The sequence below is a fragment of the Oncorhynchus clarkii genome, chromosome 7 (assembly GCF_045791955.1).
Source record: "Oncorhynchus clarkii lewisi isolate Uvic-CL-2024 chromosome 7, UVic_Ocla_1.0, whole genome shotgun sequence".
In the NCBI taxonomy this organism is placed as follows: Eukaryota; Metazoa; Chordata; class Actinopteri; order Salmoniformes; family Salmonidae; genus Oncorhynchus; species Oncorhynchus clarkii.
Window position 1 is genome coordinate 62,316,601 of NC_092153.1, and position 21,632 is coordinate 62,338,232.

General features: G+C 41.4%; 2 protein-coding genes across 5 annotated transcripts; one reads left to right on the forward strand and one right to left on the reverse strand.

Moving 5' to 3' along the window:
- Nucleotides 1-3,555: 3,555 nt before the first annotated feature.
- LOC139414384 (EEF1A lysine methyltransferase 3-like) lies at nucleotides 3,556-7,503 on the reverse strand. Its single transcript, XM_071162296.1, has 3 exons — nucleotides 7,068-7,503; nucleotides 6,789-6,900; nucleotides 3,556-6,511 (listed from the first exon to the last, which is right to left on the reverse strand). The coding sequence occupies exons 1-3, from the start codon at nucleotides 7,230-7,232 to the stop codon at nucleotides 6,114-6,116; spliced, it is 675 nt and encodes a 224-aa protein (XP_071018397.1). The 5' UTR covers nucleotides 7,233-7,503; the 3' UTR covers nucleotides 3,556-6,113.
- Nucleotides 7,504-7,684: 181 nt separating this feature from the next.
- Nucleotides 7,685-21,597, forward strand: LOC139414385 (syntaxin-16-like). 4 transcript variants are annotated; one of them, XM_071162297.1, is made up of 9 exons: nucleotides 7,706-8,131; nucleotides 9,008-9,037; nucleotides 10,086-10,193; nucleotides 13,247-13,387; nucleotides 17,663-17,825; nucleotides 18,051-18,139; nucleotides 19,948-20,091; nucleotides 20,251-20,331; nucleotides 20,482-21,597. In XM_071162297.1, exons 1-9 carry the CDS (start codon nucleotides 8,000-8,002, stop codon nucleotides 20,581-20,583), a joined length of 990 nt encoding a protein of 329 aa, XP_071018398.1. In that variant the 5' UTR covers nucleotides 7,706-7,999; the 3' UTR covers nucleotides 20,584-21,597. The 4 variants fall into 4 exon arrangements, with proteins under 4 accessions (XP_071018401.1, XP_071018398.1, XP_071018400.1 ...); XM_071162298.1 differs by lacking the exon at nucleotides 9,008-9,037 and adding an exon at nucleotides 9,928-9,939 and having other exon boundaries at nucleotides 7,773-8,131; XM_071162300.1 differs by lacking the exon at nucleotides 9,008-9,037 and having other exon boundaries at nucleotides 7,685-8,080.
- Nucleotides 21,598-21,632: the final 35 nt, after the last annotated feature.

Consider the following 21,632-nt stretch of genomic DNA (forward strand, 5'->3'; position numbering starts at 1 on the left):
TCTCCCTCCCCCTCCACTACAACATATCTCTGTAGCCCAACAGTACCGTTCCATTCCGCTCCTTCAGCAACACAGTGCTTCATGTTGGTGTCAGGCTCCTCCTTACTGATGATCTCAGCTTCACAATCTGTCTCTTCCTCAGTCTCTGTCTAAGAGTCAAACTCTCCCTCGGCCCCCATGATGACCGTGTCCCCTGAGCCGTGGCTGTTTGTGCTGCTGCAGGAGAGCTGTCATCTTCAGCTGGCCTGCTGGGCTCTTTCTCACTGCGTTTATCATCCTGTGTTGACGTTAATCAAAATTTGTCCCTTTTCGTGATCCCTTTGCACCTCGCAGTCCTTTGCTACTTCAAGGGAGCTTCCACCAGAGCTAAAAATCATCCCCTGTCTCAGGCTATCACTACTCTGGAACAACATATCCCCAATGGCCAAATAAAATCCTTCATATAGTGCAGCACCATCCTCACCAGCACTTTCTGTATCCCACAGCTCACGTCCCTCTTCCTCATTTTCTGAGCCAGGGGCTTTGTCCTTCCGGATACATTTCACTGCATCCCAGAGGGACTTGGGGTATTGTGGCTCCTCTCTATGTGTGGTAAGTGTGGTGGATACGGACAGGACAGGGGTAAAGGCCTCGGCCAGTATCTCTAGGCTCCAGGCACTAGAGGAGGGTTCTGGAGGGGGAGTGTGGGACCGAGGGAGATGGAGGGGAAGAGTGGGACTGAGGGAGGGGGAGATGGGAATTGGGACAGGGAAATGGAGTCTGAGTGTTCAGTAGGAGGGTAATCAGGGTGAAGGGGTAAGCTTATATCTGAGGGAGAGGGTGGATCTTCAGGGAGAGACAGGGGGTCTATGTTAGACTTAGGGAGGGGAGATAATGAAATGAACTGGGAGGGTAAAGTCAACAAGTGATGAGAGGAAGAGGAGGGTCTTGAATTAGAGGGGGAGGTAGCATTTAAAGGTGAGTGTGGGGGAGAATCTAGGTTACTTAGAGGTGGGTTGGGGCACTGAGAGAAGGGTGGGGGAAAAGTATCATCACCAAATTGACCTGATTCCTGGCAAAGATTGAATGGGGGCTCGTTTGCGCTACCTGTCTTTCGTAAAGACTTCACCTTTAAGTCACTGGTGTTCTCCACAGAGACATCACATGGGCTCTGCAACTATATCTGGTGCAGACTGGTCATCTAAAGTGACATCAGTATCTTTAGCAGAAAAATAATCTTCAGTGAGGCAGCGGGTCGCCCAGGCCTCCAGCTCCCGATAGTTACTGTCACTCAGACTTCTCTTGGTTGGCTCCCTCCTGTAGCGGACAGGACTACAGGGCTCCCACTCCCTCTGCCACCCCTCCCTCTGCATCCTTCTCTCACACTCCCTTTCCCTCTCCCTAGCTGCTGCTCTATGAGCCTCTCCCACCTGCCATTCCCTCTCTCTCTTCTCTTGAGCCTGATAGTCCCTTAAGCCCTGGAGCTGTCAGAGCTGGTTGTCTAGAGCAAAAGGGAAATGAGGGATAGAGGGCGACAGATATTGATCAGTCCAGTTGGTATAGTCCTGTAGGACCCCTCCGGTCCTAGAACCTGGTACTGTCCAACAACTGAGCTCCCTGCCCTGGTACAGTGGAAAATCTAATGCCTGGTGCTTGTCCTGATATCTGTGGAAATAATAGGGTGGGGAAAAAAACATGAAGATTACCCCAATACCTAGCTTTGCAGGACACAGTGTAGTAGCATGTTACATGGACACCTAATAACCCATATAGACAACAAAGAAAATATTGCATATAGTAAATTCACTTGTAAGTGAAATATATTTTTGAATGAATACAAACAACCTTATTTACACATCTTTATGTGATACTAGGTTTATTTTTCTTAGGGTTATGACTATTCTGCTCGGTTTAAGAACATTCTGCTCTGCTTCTGTTTGCCAACAAAGAGACATGAATACAAACTAAGCATAGCTATTTGTTTACACTTCTCACCTGGCAAGCTTTCACAGAGACAAACACACTATCACTTTAAAACAGCTTAAAATGAACTGAACTCACACATGTGCAAAGTTTTGTCCGGGAACAGTCCCAAATGTGTCATATATAGGTGGTTGCCCCTCACCCACAGCCCAGAACTTTATCACAAGAGGTTTGAAACCAGAGATTGAATTCTGAAATTATTGTAGAGGAAAAACTTACATTTTATTGTTGTTTCCCTAATGTAGATTTGCCTTTTCAACTACAGTATTGCTTTTAGCATTCAGATTTTTTTTCTTCTCTATTTCATCAAATGAGATGCAGTTTCACTGTTGAAGTAGAAAACTAAACTTTTATAGTCCAGACTTGCATACAAAAGTCAAACTTTAGATTAAACCAACAAGTGTGAATTTGTATGAATTTTAAATAAGATAAATTGAAAGCACATTTAATAATCCAATGACTGTCATATCACACATACCTCTGGTCAGTGTTTCTGGAGGAAGGTCCTTGCTTTTAGGGTATAATCTGATGCTGACCACACCAACAGAGTAACTTGTTTTAGAAAGAGAATGTTATTGATCCCCCCCCTTCCTCGTCCCACACACCCTCACTCCCCCGTCACCGCCAGAGAGTCCATCCTCTTGTCCACAGCCAACATTCCCATTCAAAACATCACAGTGGAATTATTTTAAGAGGCACACCCTGGTTGCAACAAACATTCCCCACCCAGTCACATTCCCTGGGCTGACAGATAGCAGGATGAGAGAAGTGGGAATATAAACGGTGTCTGTACATACACACGGACCAATGTGACACAGCAGGTTAAAAAAAGACAATGCCTGCTCCCAAATGCTTACTTCAGTGTTTTTTGGATGAAGTTAATTGTTTGGGGCAACAAAGGCTGTCTGTCATGAATTTACGGGTAGAGACGTCCTAAGGATCACGAATAGCAATAACCTGAATTTATTGGGATTTAAAATCGGATAGTTTTGAGGTAAGATTGAGGATTAGGGACAGCAGTGGTGGAGGATTTTAAAACTGATAGTTTTGGGGTCAGATTGAGGATTAGGAACAGCAGTGGTGGAGGATTTAAAACCTGATAGTTTTGGGGTCAGGTTGAGGATTAGGGACAGCAGTGGTGGAGGATTTAAAACCTGATAGTTTTGGGGTCAGATTGAGGATTAGGGACAGCAGTGGTGGAGGATTTAAAACCTGATAGTTTTGGGGTCAGATTGAGGATTAGGGACAGCAGTGGTGGAGGATTTAAAACCTGATAGTTTTGGGGTCAGATTGAGGATTAGGAACAGCAGTGGTGGAGGATTTAAAACCTGATAGTTTTGGGGTCAGATTGAGGATTAGGGACAGCAGTGGTGGAGGATTTAAGGATGACACTATGCAATATATCTTTCCAAAGATGTCATCCTTGATTTTCATGTTTGCTTGTACAATACTGAAATGACACCGAGGGTTGGCACACTTCACATTGTATGTACATGGTTGATTTGCTTAAAAGTGAATGACTTTGCAAACCTAAGGGGAAAAAAGCATTACAACATGTCATCTATTATATCAACGATAATGCAGACAAGGAGATTGTTGCTGAAAGTTGTATACATTTTATTAACTTTATTTCTCAGAAGGTTTTGGTTCTCAATAATTTGATAATTGAACAATTAATAATTTCTTACAGGCACTATAGGCATAGGAAAATGATGCATAACATTGTATTTTTTTTAATGTTGTACCACAGGTTACTTTTTGTCCAACTTGCTTGGGCATTATCATTACAATATTGATCAAAGGATTATTACACGCACGATGAATGACAGTTTCTCATATGGGGACCTTGTGGACCACTAGTGGATATAGATAAGGATCTGTTGTTTTGTCGGGTGAGCTATAGCACAGAGAGAGGTGGAGGGGGGGTAGGACGGCCGGCCTCTCTTTGAAACTATCCAGTGGAACAAACAGGCTTTTCTTTTCTTTTCTAAACAGAAACTCTGCACATCAGCAGAGAGCAGAAGAGTGAGGGGATGAAGTATGCCCAAGCGGAGGGAGTGGGGGCAGAAACTGTCAATTTTGCCAAAAAAGTTCTGTAAGTGGATGGTATCAACAACATTTTCCCAGTAATCAACCCTGTCAACCTAAACAATATAACACTTCCTCAAACCAGATCAAACACAACTTGATTTGACTGTAGTAACCTGCCAAAGACAGGAAAATTATATTTGCTATGCTTTTCCTGCCCACAAAACTATTATTCTGTTTCTTACAAGACTATACAGACTAGAGGTCGACCGATTATGAGTTTTCAACGCCGATACCGATACCGATTATTGGAGGACCAAAAAAGCCGATACCGATTAATCAGCCGATTTTTACATTTTTTTACATTTGTAATAATGACAATTACAACAATACTGAATTAACACTTATTTTAACTTAATGTAAAACATGAATAAAATCTATTTAGCCTCAAATAAATAATGAAACATGTTCAATTTGGTTTAAATAATGCAAAAACAAAGTGTTGGAGAAGAAAGTAATATGTGCCATGTAAAAATGTGTGCCATGTAAAATAGGTGCCACGTAAAAAAGCTAACATTTAAGTTTCTTGCTCAGAACATGAAAACATATGAAAGTTGGTGGTTCCTTTTAACATGAGACTTCAATATTCCAAGGTAAGAGGTTTTAGGTTGTAGTTAATATAGTATTTATAGGACTATTTCTCTCTAAACCATTTGTATTTCATATACCCTTGACTATTGGATGTTCTTATAGGCACTATAGTATTGCCAGTGTAACAGTATAGCTTCCGTCCCCCTCCTCGCCCTTACCTGGGCTCGAACCAGGAACACATTGACAACAGCCACACTCAAAGCATCGTTACCCATCGCTCCACAAAAGCCGTGGCCCTTGCAGCGCAAGGTCAATAACTACTCCAAATCTAAAAGCGAGTGACGTTTGAAGCAATATTTGCGCACACCCAGCTAACTAGCTAGCCATTTCACATTGGTTACACCAGCCATTAGGCTGATAGGCTTGAAGTCATAAACAGCGCTGTGCTTGCGAAGAGCAGCTGGCAAAACGCACGAAAGTGCTGTTTGAATGAATGATTATGGGCCTGCTGCTGCTCAGTCAGACTGCTCTATCAAATCAGACTTAATTATAACATAATAACACACAGAAATACGAGCCTTTGGTCATTAATATGATCGAATCTGGAAACTATCATTTCGAAAACAAACGTTTATTATTTCAGTGAAATACGAAACCGTTCGGTATTTTATCTAACGGGTGGCATCCCTAAGTCTAAATATTCTTGTTACATTGCACAACCTTCAATGTATGTCATAATTACGTAAAATTCTGGCAAATTAGTTTGCAATGAGCCAGGTAGCCCAAACGTGCATATACCCTGACTCTGCGTGCAATGAACGCAAGAGAAATGACACAATTTCACCTGGTTAATATTGCCCGCTAAACTGGATTAGTAGTTATAACTAGTGATTATGATTGATTGTTTTTTATAAGATAAGTTTAATGCTAGCTAGCAATTTACCTTGGCTTGTACTGCATTCGCGTAACAGGCAGATTACTCATGGAGTGCAATGGTTAGAGCGTTGGACTAGTTAACTGTGCGGTTGCAAGATTGGAACCCTGAGCTGACAAGGTGAAAATCTGTCGTTCTGCCCACGAACAGGCAGTTAACCCACAGTTCCAAGGCAGTCATTGAAAATAAGAATGTGTTAACTGACTTGCCTAGTTAAATAAAAGGTATATATATAAAAGGTATATATAAAAATACAGATTTCCGATTGTTATGAAAACTTGAAATCGGCCCTAATTAATCGGCCATTCTGATTAATCGGTCGACCTCGAATACAGACCTTTTCATTCAACATGATGACCTATTGGTCTATATTTGGTTTAAAATAACACTTTTGGGAGCACTAAAATCAGAGTGAGGAGCCTTTGCTATTTTGTGTCAGGTGCCTATTCTTTCTTATCCAGCTCCTGCACAAAGTTTTTTCGGAGAGGAAGGAACACCAGAGGGTTCAGAGAGTTAGGCACTGTTGTGTGGTTCTCTTCCAAGTCTCAACCTATTTACCGGTTCATCAGTCTCCCAGTCCTATCCAGTCTCATTTCTGTCACTGCTTCCCTCTCAGAGTAGCGCTGTAGATGTTGATGTTCTGTGTGGGGTCGCGGTGCTCCAGCTTTACATGGAACCTCTGTGGCAGAGTGTCTCCATAGAAGCCAGGCGTTCCGTGCTCTTCTCGCATCTTGGATGAGAGGTACACCACTGCCCTGTCCTTGCACAGGTGAACCAGTGTGTCCAGCAGGAGGGGGTAAGTCTCAGACAGGTACACAATGTCTGCACCCAGTACCAGGTCCCAGTCCATGGGGAAGATGTGCTGGTCTTGGCCCCAGGAGAGGGGGAGGACGGAGGGGGCAACAGAAGGCCAGCCAGAGGACGGCATGTTGGCCGAGACGTTGCTTTGCAGTTGAGGGACAGCAAGGGGGAGGTCTGTCAAGGTCACATCCGCTCCTGTAACAGTGGGAAATTAGGTAAATACACCTTTATAAATGATTATCTTTGTGATGTTTTACATTTTTATTGTAGTGTTTCAAAGTCTTTGAAAAGTGCATTTGCAGGCTATTGTGCGTGTGACAGGGTAGAACACAGTGTGATGGAAAGGCAATTCAAATTCTATAAACGCTATTAAAGTAAATAATAATAACTAGGCTATTGAAATAACAGTGGCTGCTGCTGAAAATCGACATTGCCGACCTCTACTGGACGGACAAAGAATGAACCAACATACCCAAACGTGCTGCCAAAATGCCAACAATGCCAGTTCCTGCGCCCAACTCAATGATGCGCTTTCCTTTCAGGTTGAGCGAGTTTTCCTCGAAATAGCGGCATAGATGAAGCGCCTATTTAACCAACAGTAACCAAACAGTAAATACAACAGGCAGCTCATTAAATTCCTTGCATAACACTACTGTATTAAATGCACTACTACATAACCAATAAAGCTGTATTCATCATGTGCAGAATAAATGTAGCCAGTGTGTACTAATGGAGTTAGTAGTGAACATACGGCGTCCCACACTGGCGCTGCCACGCCGAGGTTGGCGCTGAACACCTGGCTGATCTTTAACTCTTGACCGATGAATTTGTACACGCTATCATCAGAAAATGTATCAGCAAATAAACCGTCGTCTACAGGCAACATGAATCCCTCTTCCTCTCCATATTCTGCCATTGTCTTTAAAAATGGTTAGACTGTTAATGTAGTTTACCCTTAACCATTAGCTTTACACATTCAAGGAAGCATGCGCAATAGAGATTCCAATGGGTACGTTCCTGTACGCTGATAGTTACAGTTGGGGGTAGCGTTAAAAACCGAATATATATCTCAGTTGTATAGATGCCAATGCTTTTATTGCAATATAATACTATGCAATGCAGAACCATATATCATGCATCCTTGATTACCTTCATTATTTCAACTGTTCTTCAAAAATATCGGTGGACTGAAACCTTGTGGGATTGACCCGGAAAATAAAATGTTTCTCGTTTTTATGTATTTATTTTATTAATATAAAAGTACATAATATGAATATACATAAAATATGATCAATGATGATTAGATTTAGTTTTAAAAATATATTATCTTTGAGGTCTCCAATTCAAATTAAAAGTGTTAACCGGGAAGTGTTTGGTCACGAAGCTCTTATTGTGTTTTTACGTTTTCCACGTAGATGAGGACAGAACACCGACCTTCTCTTCAGTACATGTTTCATTGAAGTCAAACTTCATATTTTATTTATGTACTTCATCAAAGCGAAAGATAGAAACCAAACGATATGTTATTGTGAGGACAGAAAGGGGAATAACCCTTCGATTAGCCGGTACAGGCTAGCTCGCTAACTTTCCTTGCATTGTATAGTTCGCTAGCTAGTCGTTGTAGTCACTGTGCGCAGCGGGTTGTTATTTGATAGCTACGCATCCTAAGTGTGTAAATTAATCATGGCAACTAGGCGCTTGACCGATGCCTTCTTATTAATGCGGAACAATGCAATCCAAAATCGTCATATATTGGCTGAGCAAGTGAGTACATACGGCACCCGTCGTACTCTGAGTACACGTAGCAATGCTGCGGTGAGTCTAACGTTAATCGTCAGGATTTTGTGTGTGTGTGTGTGTGTGTGTGTGTGTGTGTGTGTGTGTGTGTGTGTGTGTGTGTGTGTGTGTGATGGCTAACACATTTACTAAACTAGCCGTAGCTTGATTACGTCTCCTCGTTCGCTAACTAGCTTGTGGCCATCTACCACACATTAATATGATGTTGGCTACTTGCTGCATTTAGCTGTCAAGCTAGAACACAACAACTAGGTACAGTTAGCTGTCAAGCTAGAACGCAACAACTAGGTACAGTTAGCTGTCAAGCTAGATGCGCACATTTGCCTTGGCCTGAGTCATGTCACAGAGGCATGCATTTAGAGTACTGATAGCCTCAACTTGCATTACCAATCATCTCAGAGCATGCATTCTCCTTTGGCATGATAAAGTCAATTGAAGCAATGCATTTGTCAAAGTAAGAAACTAATTAAAAGTTTGGCTTAAGGTAGAACATGAAGTAAATTTTAGGGGCAATGTTCAGTACTTGATAAAGAAGTCATAAGTGTATGCTGGAATGAGTTGGATAGTCTTTTGTTATAGAGATGGTCAAATGTAACAATTGACGTGTTGCATTTTATGAGGTGTTTGTTTGTAGTGTGTACCCTTTTGCGTTTTAGTGATTTGCATGTCTTTCTCAAACCTACCCTTTTTAGATGGTGCTTTGCTCTGTTTTAGATTTAATTGATCCTGTGCTTGGTGTTGGGTTGTTAAACTGTTTAAGGTATTTTACACAAACTTTACATTGATATAGCCTAGGCCTACTTGTTACTAAGATATTTGTATATGCTAATTTAGAATACCTAGTTTGCACTGTTGGTCACTGATATATATTTTCTATTTTTCATTATTGACCAGGATGCAGGGCCTTTTACAAATGCTGTCTATGTAAGTCCATAATATCTTAGCCTATTTATTTTGCTTAGTTTCAAAACTCTAAAGAGTTCATAGTTTTCCCTTTCAGTCCCTCTTTCATTCACCCTCCTACTTCTGGGCACTAAGGTGTTTTGACTATGGGACCGTTATTGTGTTCAGCAGCTTCATAGTAGAACTCAAATCCAGACTTTGAAATGCCTTCTTTTCATCCACCTGATTGTGGATAGTCGAGGAAGCGTTAGGCCAAATTCATTACATGACAAATCAGTCGTCTGGCATTTTGGGGCATAGTAATGTTTGTTTGGATCAAAGAGCAAATCCAGTGTTTACTAGGCTTTGAGTTTCTGAAGTAGCTTAGGTGCTCCTCCCTTGTTTTTATGGCATTATTTCTCTTGCATGGTGTTTTGGGTGCTCATGCTGAGTGATCTGCATGCATATCAAAATCCTCTTATAATGCGAATCTTTGTCCTGCATCTTTCCTTTCTCTAGGCCTATATGAAATGCTTCTGTGCTTAGGCTAATCATTTGGAGATCAGGGACATAGGCTAGCCCTATTTCTTTGCCTTCGCACACACACTCTCATGTCACACTTCACTGACCCAATGTATTTAGGCCTAGTGTAGATTTATCAAAGACAGGCCTACCTTTTTTAAAGGGTGATTTTACATGTTTGAAGAACCTCGATTGATATAAAATTGCATTTTTTTTGGTCAAAATTAGAAATTTTGGAACATTTAGTATGATCCCTCTTTAAACGGTATCTGTGACATTGCATGAAAAATGTCTGTATGAAGCTGATCACTGCTTTTTGTCTGGGGCTCACTTACTGTTACTTCTCTCACTTCATCTCACCTCTCCCTCTCTCCTCATTGGACTTCGCTGGGGTCTGCCAATCACATTAGGAGCTTGATGAGGTACTGTCCAATCTCCTTGTATCCAAACTATAATATCAGTCACAAGGACCTATTTTTCTGGGGGAAACATAAACCATGCTTTGTATAGAAAGTCTGCTTGAAATGGGAAATTATATGCTGTGTATTATCTGTGATGTTCCTATCAGTTGGCTGATGACCGCATGGCCCTGGTCTCTGGGATACGTTTGGACCCAGAAGCTGCCATCGGAGTCACCAAGAGACTGCCGCCCAAGTGGGTAGATGGGGTCGATGAGGTAAGAACCAATCACATGCTTTCTACAGTACTTCAGTATGATAAGTTTTTATTTTGTCTTTACAGTGCATTCAGAAAATATTCAGAACCTTTCACTTTTTACACAGTTTGTTGCATTACAGCCTTATTGTAAATAAAATACCCCATAATGACGAAGCGAGAATGTTTTTTAGAAATGTTAGCAAATGTATTAAAAACAAAAAAACATACTTTATTTACGTAAGTATTCAGAGCCTTTGCTATGAGACTCGAAATTGAGTTCAGGTGCATCTTGTTTCAATTGATCATCCTTGAGATGTTTCTACAACTTAATTGGTCAATTCAATTGATTGTACATGATTTAGAAAGGCACACACCTGTATATAAGGTCCCACAGCTGACAGTGTATGTCAGAGCGAAAACCAAGCCATGAGGTAGAAGGAATTTTCCGTAGAGCTCCGAGACAGAATGGTGTCGAGGCACAGATCTGGGGAAGGGTACCAAAACATTTCTGCAGCATTGAAGGTCCCCAAGAACACAGTGGCCTCCATCATTCTTAAATGGAAGAAGTTTGGAACCACCAAGACTCTTCCTAGAGCAATCGGGGGAGAAGGGCCTTGGTCAGGGAGGTGACCCAGAACCCGATGGTCCCTCTGACAGAGCTCTCCTTTCTGGAGATGGGAACCATCTCTGCAGCACTCCACCAATCAGGCCTTAATGGTAGAGGGCCAGACGGAAGCCACTCTTCAGTAAAAGGCACATGACACTTGAAGTTTGCAAAAAGGCACCTAAAGGAGTCAGACCATGAGAAACAAGATTCTCTGGTCTGATAAAACCAAGATTAAACTCTTTGGCCTGAATGCCAAGCGTCACGTCTGGAAGAAAAGAAACCTGGCATTATCCCTACGGTGAGGCATGGTGGTGGCAACATCATACTGTGGGGATGTTTTTTAGTGGCAGGGACTGGGAGACTAGTCAGGAATGAGGCAAAGATGAACGAAACAGTACAGAGAGGTCCTTGATGAAAACCTGCTCTAGAGCGCTCAGGAACCCAGACTGAGGCAACGGTTCACCTTCCAACAGGACAACAAACTTAAGCACACAGCCAAGACAACGCTGGAGTGGCTTCGGGACAAGTCTCTGAATGTCCTTGAGTGGTCCAGCCATAGCCCATACTTGATCCCGATCGAACATCTCTGGAGAGGAATAGCTGTACAGTGACGATCATCCCCATCCAACCTGACAAAGCTTGAGAGGATCTGCAGAGAAGAATGGGAGAAACTCCCCAAATACAGGTGTGCCAAGCTTGTAGTATCATACCCAAGAAGACTCAATGCTGTAATTGCTGCCAAAGGGGCTTCAACAAAGTACTGAGTAAAAGGTCTGAATACTGATGTGAATGTAATATTTCAGTTTTAGATTTTTTAATACATTTGCAAAAATTTGCTTTGTCTATTATGGGGTATTATGTGTAGATTGAGGGGGGAAATTATTTAATCCATTTTAGAATGAGGCTGTAATGTAACAATGTGGAAAAAGTCAAGGGGTCTGAATACTTAAACAAATGCACTGGATACATTATATATATATATATATATATATATATATATATATATTATTTGAACTGTTGTTGCCATAATATGAACTTGGTCTTTTACCAAATAGGGTTATCCTCTATCCCCTACCTTGTAACAACACAACTGGCTCAAACGCATTAAGAAGGATAAAAATTCCACAAATGAACTTTTAACAAGGCACATCTGTTAATTGAAATGCATTCCAGCTGACTACCTCATGAAGCTGGTTGAGAGATTGCCAGGAGTGTGCAAAGCTGTCATCAAAGCAAAGGGTGGCTACTTTGAAGAATATAAAATATATTTTGATTAGTTGAAAACCTTTTTTTGGTTACTACATGATTCCATATGTGTTTCATAGTTTTGATGTCTTCGTTATTATTCTACAATGGACAAAATAGTGAAGATGATAAAGAAAAACCCTGGAATGAGTCGGTGTGTCCACTATTGACTGGTACTGTATATAATATTTTTTATTCACAGTGAATGAAGGATAACGATGTATAGACATTGGTAGAGGAAAAATGTACAATCTTTGAGGCTAAGGGAGGATTGATGTATTTTCAATCCAATGAAATCTGTCTGTGGGCCAACAGGGAGACAAAGGCAGTGGCATCTAGCTGTCTATTGGTCAGGGAAGGATTGTTGTTTGGTACTCCAAAAATAGCCTTTTCTGCACTAGGCTGCAACTCTATATCCAATGCTTCAGAAAGGGTCTTACATATAGTGGACCAATCTACCAGATGTGGACAGGACCAGAACATGTGACTCAAGTTTGCCAAGGAAGCTTTTACACCTGTCACATGTACCATCAATTTGGGCAGATTTTTAATAATATGACCTTACTGAAATGGATACGGTGAAGTACCTTAAACTGTCTAAGGCTGAGCCGGAGGAGGCACAAGAGGAGCTTCCATTTACTTTATTAAGTAAGCCACTATTTCAGACTTCATCAGAGATCTCTCCACCAAGTTTCTTTTCCTTTTTGATGACTATCTTTTTAAACATGTAGTTTACAATTTTACTACTTGATGTTAGATAGTCCCTCATCCTGAAAGTAGTTTATGGGTCAGGAGAAACTCATCCATGGTTCAGTTTTCTTTAAACAGCCACAACAAACTGCACCTTACTTTAGCCACCATAATCAATGGTAGTGATGGGGACATGTGAGCATGTTAAAAAAATAAATATAATATTCATGGCCAAATCACCTTTTTAAGTAACATCTTACAAAATATGGAGGAACAATCTAACATCAAGTTGTAAAATAGTGAGCTAATCCTTTAAGTTTAGGCTATTACATATGCCTAGTTTCACCACCATAATGAAACTGTTGAGCTGTAGATACTTCAGAAAATATCAGCTTATTAGTATTAGCCTATACCAAATTCCAAGGTTCCGTGTCAGTCTTCTTTAAAATGTCATTTTTTATTGGAGCTTTCAGTGCTTGTCCTGTTCTCCCGTGCATCTGTGTTAATCTTGTGGTTGCGTGGGCTTTCAGATTCAGTATGAAATCACACGGGTCCGGCAGAAAATGAAGGAGCTGGCCGCCCTCCATGATAAGCACACGAACCGTCCCACCCTGGATGACAGCAGTGAAGAAGAGCATGCCATAGAGATCACTACTCAGGAGATCACACAGGTTGGTCAGTGACAGAGGAGTCCATACAAGAAACCCAATTGAAGAGAATATCATATTTATTATTCAAATCACTAATATTTATTATTCAAATCAAATTTTATTGGTCACATACATGTGTTTAACAGATGTTTTTGGGGGTGTAGTGAAATGCTTGTGTTTCTAGCTCCAATAGTGCAGTAATATCTAACAATTTCACAACAAACAATGCACACAAATCTAAAATAAAGAATACATAAGTATTTGGACAAGCAATGTCGGAGTGGCATCAATATAGTAGAATAGAATACAGTATATACATATGAGATGAGTAATGCAAAATATGTAAACATTATTAGTGACTAGTGTTCCATTATTAAAGTGGCAAGTCTGTGTATATAGGGCAGCACTCTCTAATGTGCTAGTGATGGCTATTTAACCGTCTGATGGCCTTGAGATAAAAGCTATTTTTCAGTCTCTCAGTCCCAGCTTTGATGCACATGTACTGACCTCGCCTTCTGGATGATCGTGGGGTGAACAGGCAGTGGCTCAGGTGGTTATGGTCCTTGATGATCTTTTTGGCCTTCTTGTAACATCGGGTGCTGTAGGTGTACTGTAGGGCAGGTCGTTTGCCCCCGGTGATGCGTTGTGCAGACTGCACCACCTTCTGGAGAGCCCTGCGGTTGCGGATGGTGCAGTTGCCGTACCAGGCGGTGATGCAGCTCGACAGGATGCTCTCAATCTGTAAATGTTAGTGAGGGTTTTAGGTGACAAGCCAAATTTCTTCAGCCTCCTGAGGTTGAAGAGGCGCCGTTGCGCCTTCTTCACCACACTGTCTGTGTTGGTGGACCATTTCAATTTGTCAGTGATGTGTACGCCAAGGAACCTGAAGCCTTCCACCTTCTCCACTGCGGTCCCGTGGATGGGGGGGGTACTCCCTCTGCTGTTTCCTGAAGTCCACGATCAGCTGCTTTTGTTGAGTGAGAGGTTATTTTCCTGGCACCACACTCCCAGGGCCCTCACCTCCCCCTGTAGGCTGTGTTGTCATTGTTGGTAATCAGGCCTACTCCTGTTGTGTTGTCTGCAAACTTGATGATTGAGTTGGAGGCATGCGTGGGCACGCAGTCGTCGGTGAACAGGGAGTACAGGAGGGGGCTGAGCAGGCACCCTTGTGGGGCCCTGTGTTGAGGATCAGTGAAGTGGTGTTGTTTCCTACCTTCACCACCTGGGGGCGGCCCGTCAGGAAGTCCAGGAATCAGCTGCACAGAGCGGGATTCAGACCCAGGGTCTGAGCTTAATGTTAAGCTTGGAGGGTACTATGGTGTTGAATGCTGAGCTATAGTTAATGAACAGCATTCTTACATAGGTATTCCTCTTTTCCAGATGGGATAGGGAAGTGCGATGGCATCGTCTGTGGATCTATTGGGGCGGTAAGCAAATTTAAGTGGATGTTAGATAAGGTAGAGGTGATGTGATCCTTGACTCATCTTTACGGAGGGAATAACAACACTGTTTGTATTTTGCCATATTCCCAGTCACCTTACCATGGTTAAATAAGGTGGTTAGCGCGAATGCTGCCATCTATCCACGTTTTTGGCTAGGGTAGGTTTTAATAGTCACAGTGGGAAAAAAATCTCCTATACACTTCCTGATAAACTCGGTCACCGTATTCGTCAATGTTTATTCTGAGGCTACCTGGAACATATCCCAGTCCACGTGATCAAAACAATCTTGAAGCGTAGATTCCGATTGGTCAGACTAGCGTTAAATAGTCCTTAGCACGAGTACTTCCTGTTTTGAGTTTCTGCCTATAGGAAGGGAGGAGCAAAATGGAGTCGTGATCAGATTTTCCTAGTGGAGGGTGGGGGAGGGCCTTGTAGGCATCCCGGAAGTTGGAGTAGCAGTGGTCGAGTGTTTTAAGCAGCGCGAGTACTACAGTCAATGTGTTGATAGAACTTCGGTTGCGTTTTCCTCAAATTTGCCTTGTTAAAATCTCCAGCTACAATAAATGCGGCCTCCGGTTATGTGTTTTGCATAATGTCCAGTGAAGTTCTTTGAGGGCTGTCGTGGTATCGACTAGAACGGGACTATACATAGCTGTGACTAATCGAAGATAATTGTCTTTAGGTAATATGTTTGGCATTTGATTGTGAGGTATTCTAGATCAGTTGAACAAAAGGAGTTGCGTTTCTGTACGTAATCACAATCACACTATGAGTAGTTAGTCATGAGAGATATTTATTAATTTCTGCGCGATGAACTGAGAACCCAACTGACTGTACGTACGGGAACAGTATATCTCGAGAGAGCCATGTTTCCCTGAAACAAACTATGTTACAATCCCTGATGTCTCTCTGGAAGTAGATCCTTGCCCTGAGCTCGTCAACTTTATTATCCGGAGACAGAACATTAGCGAGTAATAGCGGTGGGTAGTGTGCGCGCCTCCTGAGTTGGACTAGAAGTCCACTCCACTCCGAATACCTCTTCTCCTCCGGTGGTGTTTTGGATCAGCCTCTGGAATCAGTTCAATTGTCCTGGGGGGTACAAACAAAGGATCTGTGAACATGTACAGTGACAGAGATGGGAATCTAGACAAGAAACCCCATTGAATGAACTTTGAAGAGTCACTACTATTATTATCACCTAAGATACCTTTTTCCTCAGCTGGTGACACCTCATAAGTGGCATTCTGGAAAAGCCACCGCCTTTAAGGAGTGCCTAATAATTGTTGTTATGAATGGAGCTCTTTGTTTGACAATATGATCTAATAATATTTAGAATTTTACGTGTTTACGTTTGTGCCTTTTTATGAGGGCCAACAGTATATGCAGCCTGCTGATGTAATATGTTAACCATTGTGGCCATTCTTGTTATGTAGTAGGATAAGAACCTATTTTTTTCAGTATGTATTTCTCTGTGCTTTCGGTTTGTGTAGATTAGATGTGTTGCTTGGGTTTGTGTTGATTAGTGGTGCGTTCACCCGCCCGCAATTGCTAATAACCTATCAACAACCACGCGATTATATGTGGTAAAGAGAGAATCTGAGGCCCGCACCCGACCCCAACCCGCAAATATAGAAAATGCTCTGTAGGCTACAGTCAGATGGCGGACCGGTTATAATTATTATTTTTGACAGGAATTTTTCTTGCTCAATTTAATGTGTTTCTGCTTATAATTTCGGACATTTTGGTAGGCTATTTGTCAGTCATCTTGTTCATAATTAGAAGAGAAGCTGCATGTATCTGTCATTAGATGTTGCCCTAGAAGACTAAATAAACCCTTGCTCACCAGAATAAATTATAATGAATGCTTCAATCTTGGTGACATCAGTAAAGTTTTCTCTGTCAATTCTGCTTCTTTCGTGGAGCAAAGACGTTTAGCGACCGGGGAGAAAATGCAATAACTCTCTCTGTGCAAAATTTCCAAATGACATCCGTTTGACAGGTTGTAAGGAAATGGAAAGCTGTGGAAGTTACTTTTTACCTCTACAGACAGTCCCTAACTGCGCATTCATTCACATTCTCTTAAGATGCTGAAACAAATAATATTTATCCACTCCTGTTCCCAAGTCAAAATGTACATTTGGTGAATCACTTTACAGCAAGAAATTCTTAATTCTGCAGGATTTAATATTAAGTCTATGTGGGGGGGGGGTTATAGACCTACAGTCAGTTTCCAGATTTCAGTTTCTATTTAATCCATTTGAACAGTAGGCTACAGTTGCATTGACGTGCCATAGGCCTATTTAAAGTCCCTGTCAAGTGACTGTCAAATTTGTATAGCTCCTCAGAATCCTGACACATAGCATATGCACTGCTATCGTCTTCTTCTACCACTTCACCAAATCTTTCCCAAACATTCGTTTTCTGGCCCTCCTTTCTCTTTATTTTCAACTTTCCATTTCACAGCTTTTCTCATATTTCTCTGACATTGTCCTTTTTGGCTCAGTGGATGACATTAACTTTTTCTGCCCGTTCACAATAGCATTTAGTGGTTGGTGTGCGTAAAGTTAGCCACTAAAGCTTTGGTTTACACACTAATGCCAGATAGCTTAAAATAATGAAAGAAAAACCTCAATATAGCCTATAGATATAAATTGCACTATAATTATACATTTATGGATGAAAGAAAATACATTTGTTTTCTCTTTATTCAACCTGACTCTTTATGAATCTAAACGCGCCTGCCCTACGTAGATATTAATTATTTATTTAGAATTTAAATTGTACAAAGGTCAAATGTTTTTCTCTAATATAGCAAAGATATATTGAGTACTTGCTCTTTTGCCTCTGTGTGTAGATGTTCCACCGGTGTCAGCGTGCGGTGAGAGGTCTGCAGTCTCGCTGTGGCCACTGCACAGAGCAGGAGGAGAGGCTTCTGAGAAACGTGGTGTCCTCTTTGGCAGGGAGCCTGCAGGAGCTGTCCACCAACTTCAGACACACACAGTCCAGTTACCTGAAACGTAAGCGAGCACTCACTCAAACTGAACGGTGGTATTTCACCTTACTGTATTTACTCCTACACCTCTTCAGCTATCTCCCAACCCTCACTTCTCTCTCTTCTGGCACGAACTTGTGCACACACACACCAAACACACACACACTACATTTCTCTGGTCTTAGGTTTCACCTGCACCCTCCATCATATGTCTCTTTTATTGTCATAATGTTGATGCTTTCTGTTACAGGCATGAAGAATCGCGAGGAGAGATCAAAGCACTTTTTTGACTCCGGTCCTCTAATGGAGGAGGATGAAGACATAGCACTATATGACAGGGTGAGCTTGGAACTGACACTGTCAGTGTATTTTGACATTTCCCTGATCAGCATTATTGCTTATACATACAGTTGAAGTCAGAAGTTTACATACACTTAGTTTGGAGACATTAAAACTCATTTTTCAACCACTCCACAAATTTCTTGTTAACAAACTATAGTTTTGGCAAGTCAGTTAAGACATCTACTTTGTGCATGACACAAGTAATTTTTCCAACAATTGTTTACAGATTTTTTCACTTATAATTCACTGTATCACAATTCCAGTGGGTCAGAAGTTTACATACACTAAGTTGACTGTGCCTTTAAACAGCTTGGAAAATTCCAGAAAATTATGTCATGGCTTTAGAAGCTTCTGATAGGCTAATTGATATCATTTGAGTCAATTGGATGTGTACATGTGGATGTATTTCAAGGCCTACCTTCAAACTCAGTGCCTCTTTGCTTGACATCATGAGACAATCAACAGAAATCAGCCAAGACATCAGAAAAAAGTTGTAGACCTCCACGTCCGAAAGCCTGAAGGTACCAAGTTCATCTGTACAAACAATAGTACGCAAGTATAAACACCATGGGACCACGCAGCCGTCTTACCGCTCAGGAAGGAGAGGCGTTCTGTCTCCTAGAGATGAATGTACTTTGGTGCGAAAAGTGCAAATCAATCCCAGAACAACAGCAAAGGACCTTGTGAAGATGCTGGAGGAAACCGGTACAAAAGTATCTATATCCACAGTAAAACTAGTCCTATATCTACATAACCTGAAAGTCCGCTCAAAACCACCATAAAAAGCCAGACTACAGTTTCCAACTGCACATGAGGACAAAGATCGTACTTTTTTGAGAAATGTCCTCTGGTCTAAAGAAACAAAAATAGAACTGTTTGGCTATAATGACCATCGTTATGTTTGGAGGAAAAAGGGGGAGGCTTGCAAGCCGAAGGACACCATCCCAACCATAAAGCACGGGGGTGGCAGCATCATGTTGTGGGGGTGCTTTGCTGCAGGAGGAACTGGTGCACTTCACAAAATAGAGGGCATCATGTGGAGGGACAATTATGTGGATATATTGAAGTAACATCAGTCAGGAAGTTAAGCTTGGTCGCAAATGGGTCTTCCAAATGGACAATGACCCCAAGAATACTTCCAAAGTTGTGGCAAAATGGCTTAAGGACAACTAAGTCAAGTTATTGGAGTGGCCATCATGAAGCCTTGACCTCAATCCCATAGAACATTTGTGGGCAGAACTGAAAAAGCGTGTGTGAGCAAGGAGCCCTACAAACCTGACTCAGTTACACCAGCTCTGTCAGGAGGAATGGGCCAAAATTCACCCAACTTATTGTGGGGAGCTTGTGGAAGGCTACCTGAAATGTTTGACCCAAGTTGAACAATTCAAAGGCAGTGCTACCAACTACTAATTGAGTGTATGTAAACTTCTGACCCACTGGGAATGTGATGAAAGAAATAAAAGCTGAAATCATTCTCTCTACTATTATTCTTACAATAAAGTGGTGATCCTAACTGACCCAAGACAGGGAATTTTTACTCTGATTAAATGTCAGGAATTGTGAAACTGAGTTCAAATGTGTTTGGCTAAGGTGTATGTAAACTTCCAACTTTCTTTGTGTGGTGTATGAAGAGGTTACTGGACCGCAGGGGAAATTACCTGTGAACAGCACTATTCGACTGAAGTATTTTCATAGCATTAAGATTGTGACAAAACTATTTTTTTCCCCTGCAGAAGGGAATAGGGTGCCATTTGGGACGAAGACAAAGTTTTATTCAGTGAGCCCATATTTCTGATCTCTCCCAGGGGTTTACAGGTGACCAGCTGGTCCTGGTAGAGCAGAACACAGTGATGGTGGAGGAACGTGAGAGAGAGGTCAGACAGATTGTCCAGTCCATCTCTGACCTGAATGAGATTTTCCGAGACCTGGCTGGATTGGTGGTGGAACAGGTCTGTGAGGGAAACCCTATTCAGTGTTTGGAAACATTACAACACCATGTTTATACCTTGTGATGATTAACATCAATAACAAACTGTGTCAGTATGGCCCATGGATATGGCTTTGTATGTTTTCCCAACTGATTTGTTTCATTCTTTATCCAATATCAGGGCACAGTACTTGACAGAATTGACTTCAATGTGGAGCAATCGTGTGTCAAAACAGAAGAGGGGTTGAAACAGTTACAAAAGGTGAGGACACTATGTTAGATTGTTGATGTTTCAGATGTGCGTTGCACAATGGTTCAAACGAAGCCCAATGTATGATTATGTCCATGAAAAAGGGTAAGATGTCATTTTGCCCACAAACTTAATTATAACATTTTCTCTGTTTTCTTGCAGGCTGAACAGTATCAGAAGAAAAACCGAAAGATGTTGGTCATTTTAATCCTTACTGTTATAGTTGTCGTTCTAATACTTATTCTATTTGGGACCAAGTTCTAGTGATGCATTCCTTTGCTTTTGGTATGTTTTATGTGCTTGTATGAGGGTCTTATCTGTACTTCAAATGATGTTGATTACCTGTCCAACTTTTCAATCAACATCTGAAGAATCATTCTTCATCAATCATTGTATGACTCATGGAGATGTTGAATGCATGATTCCTAAGAGAAGACAGCCAGGGAGAGTTCCTATTTAACTTTGGAACATGCCTGCACACACTGTCTGCTCCAATACCCTCTTGAACATGACCATATCCATGTGTCATGGTACTGCTACAAAGAAACACAGAAAAAACATATTCAATTCCCTTGTGGTCGACTACTGATTAATTGTCATGGCCATATAATTTGCTTGGTTTTGGAGAAAATAAGTGGTTTTCTTGTGAGAATTAGCATCATCTGTCCAGTTTTAGTGTAAGCTATAGTTGTAAGCTCTGCTCTTCCATGTATGTTATTCCAAGAGAAGAATTCCTACAATTCACCTACTGCACAGATTAATACTGAATGTCTATGAACGAGGAACATTTTGTCTCGTGGTGTTGCTTTTACGGACCCTGGTCATTGTATACACTTCATTTGTTGAGCATTTGTTTCGTTTTCTGCTTTTTCATGTTTCTTTTTTCAAAGAGGGAGAAATTACAATGGTTTTTGTGACTCAGTGGCTGAAACTGATTGAATACCAATAGTTCCGTTCGGATTCAGACCATCCTAAATGAAAGTCTCTGTACCAACAGCAGTGTCGTTCATGATGGTGCACATTTAGATCACATGACTGCTTTCTCTTGTTTTACGACCCTTTCTATTGTTCGGTATCACTGATACATCAGTTGAGTTTATTTAGTCTTTTATACCTCTCACAGTTTGCACATATCGAAAGACTGATGATTGGTTTCATGTCTGTCAAACTACTGTCTGCTGTATATTATGAAATTATTTATTTTTTAATTTAAATTCTATAAAAGGTCAAAGGATTTTGTCTAATATGGCAAAGATGTATTAAATAGCCTAAAATGTGTCTGTGGTGGCCTGTGTTGGAATGAACGATGTGTT

Excerpts from the sequence above, each read along its gene's own strand:
- LOC139414384 (XM_071162296.1), bottom strand. The coding sequence starts at position 7,232 with ATGGCAGAATATGGAGAGGAAGAGGGATTCATGTTGCCTGTAGACGAC. Across the intron at positions 6,901-7,067 it reads CAGCGCCAGTGTGGGACGCC|GCGCTTCATCTATGCCGCTA; the intron begins GTATGTTCACTA and ends TTGGTTAAATAG. Across the intron at positions 6,512-6,788 it reads CATTTTGGCAGCACGTTTGG|GAGCGGATGTGACCTTGACA; the intron begins GTATGTTGGTTC and ends CCACTGTTACAG.
- LOC139414385 (XM_071162297.1), top strand. The coding sequence starts at position 8,000 with ATGGCAACTAGGCGCTTGACCGATGCCTTCTTATTAATGCGGAACAAT. Across the intron at positions 17,826-18,050 it reads ACAGTCCAGTTACCTGAAAC|GCATGAAGAATCGCGAGGAG; the intron begins GTAAGCGAGCAC and ends TTTCTGTTACAG. Across the intron at positions 20,092-20,250 it reads CTGGATTGGTGGTGGAACAG|GGCACAGTACTTGACAGAAT; the intron begins GTCTGTGAGGGA and ends ATCCAATATCAG.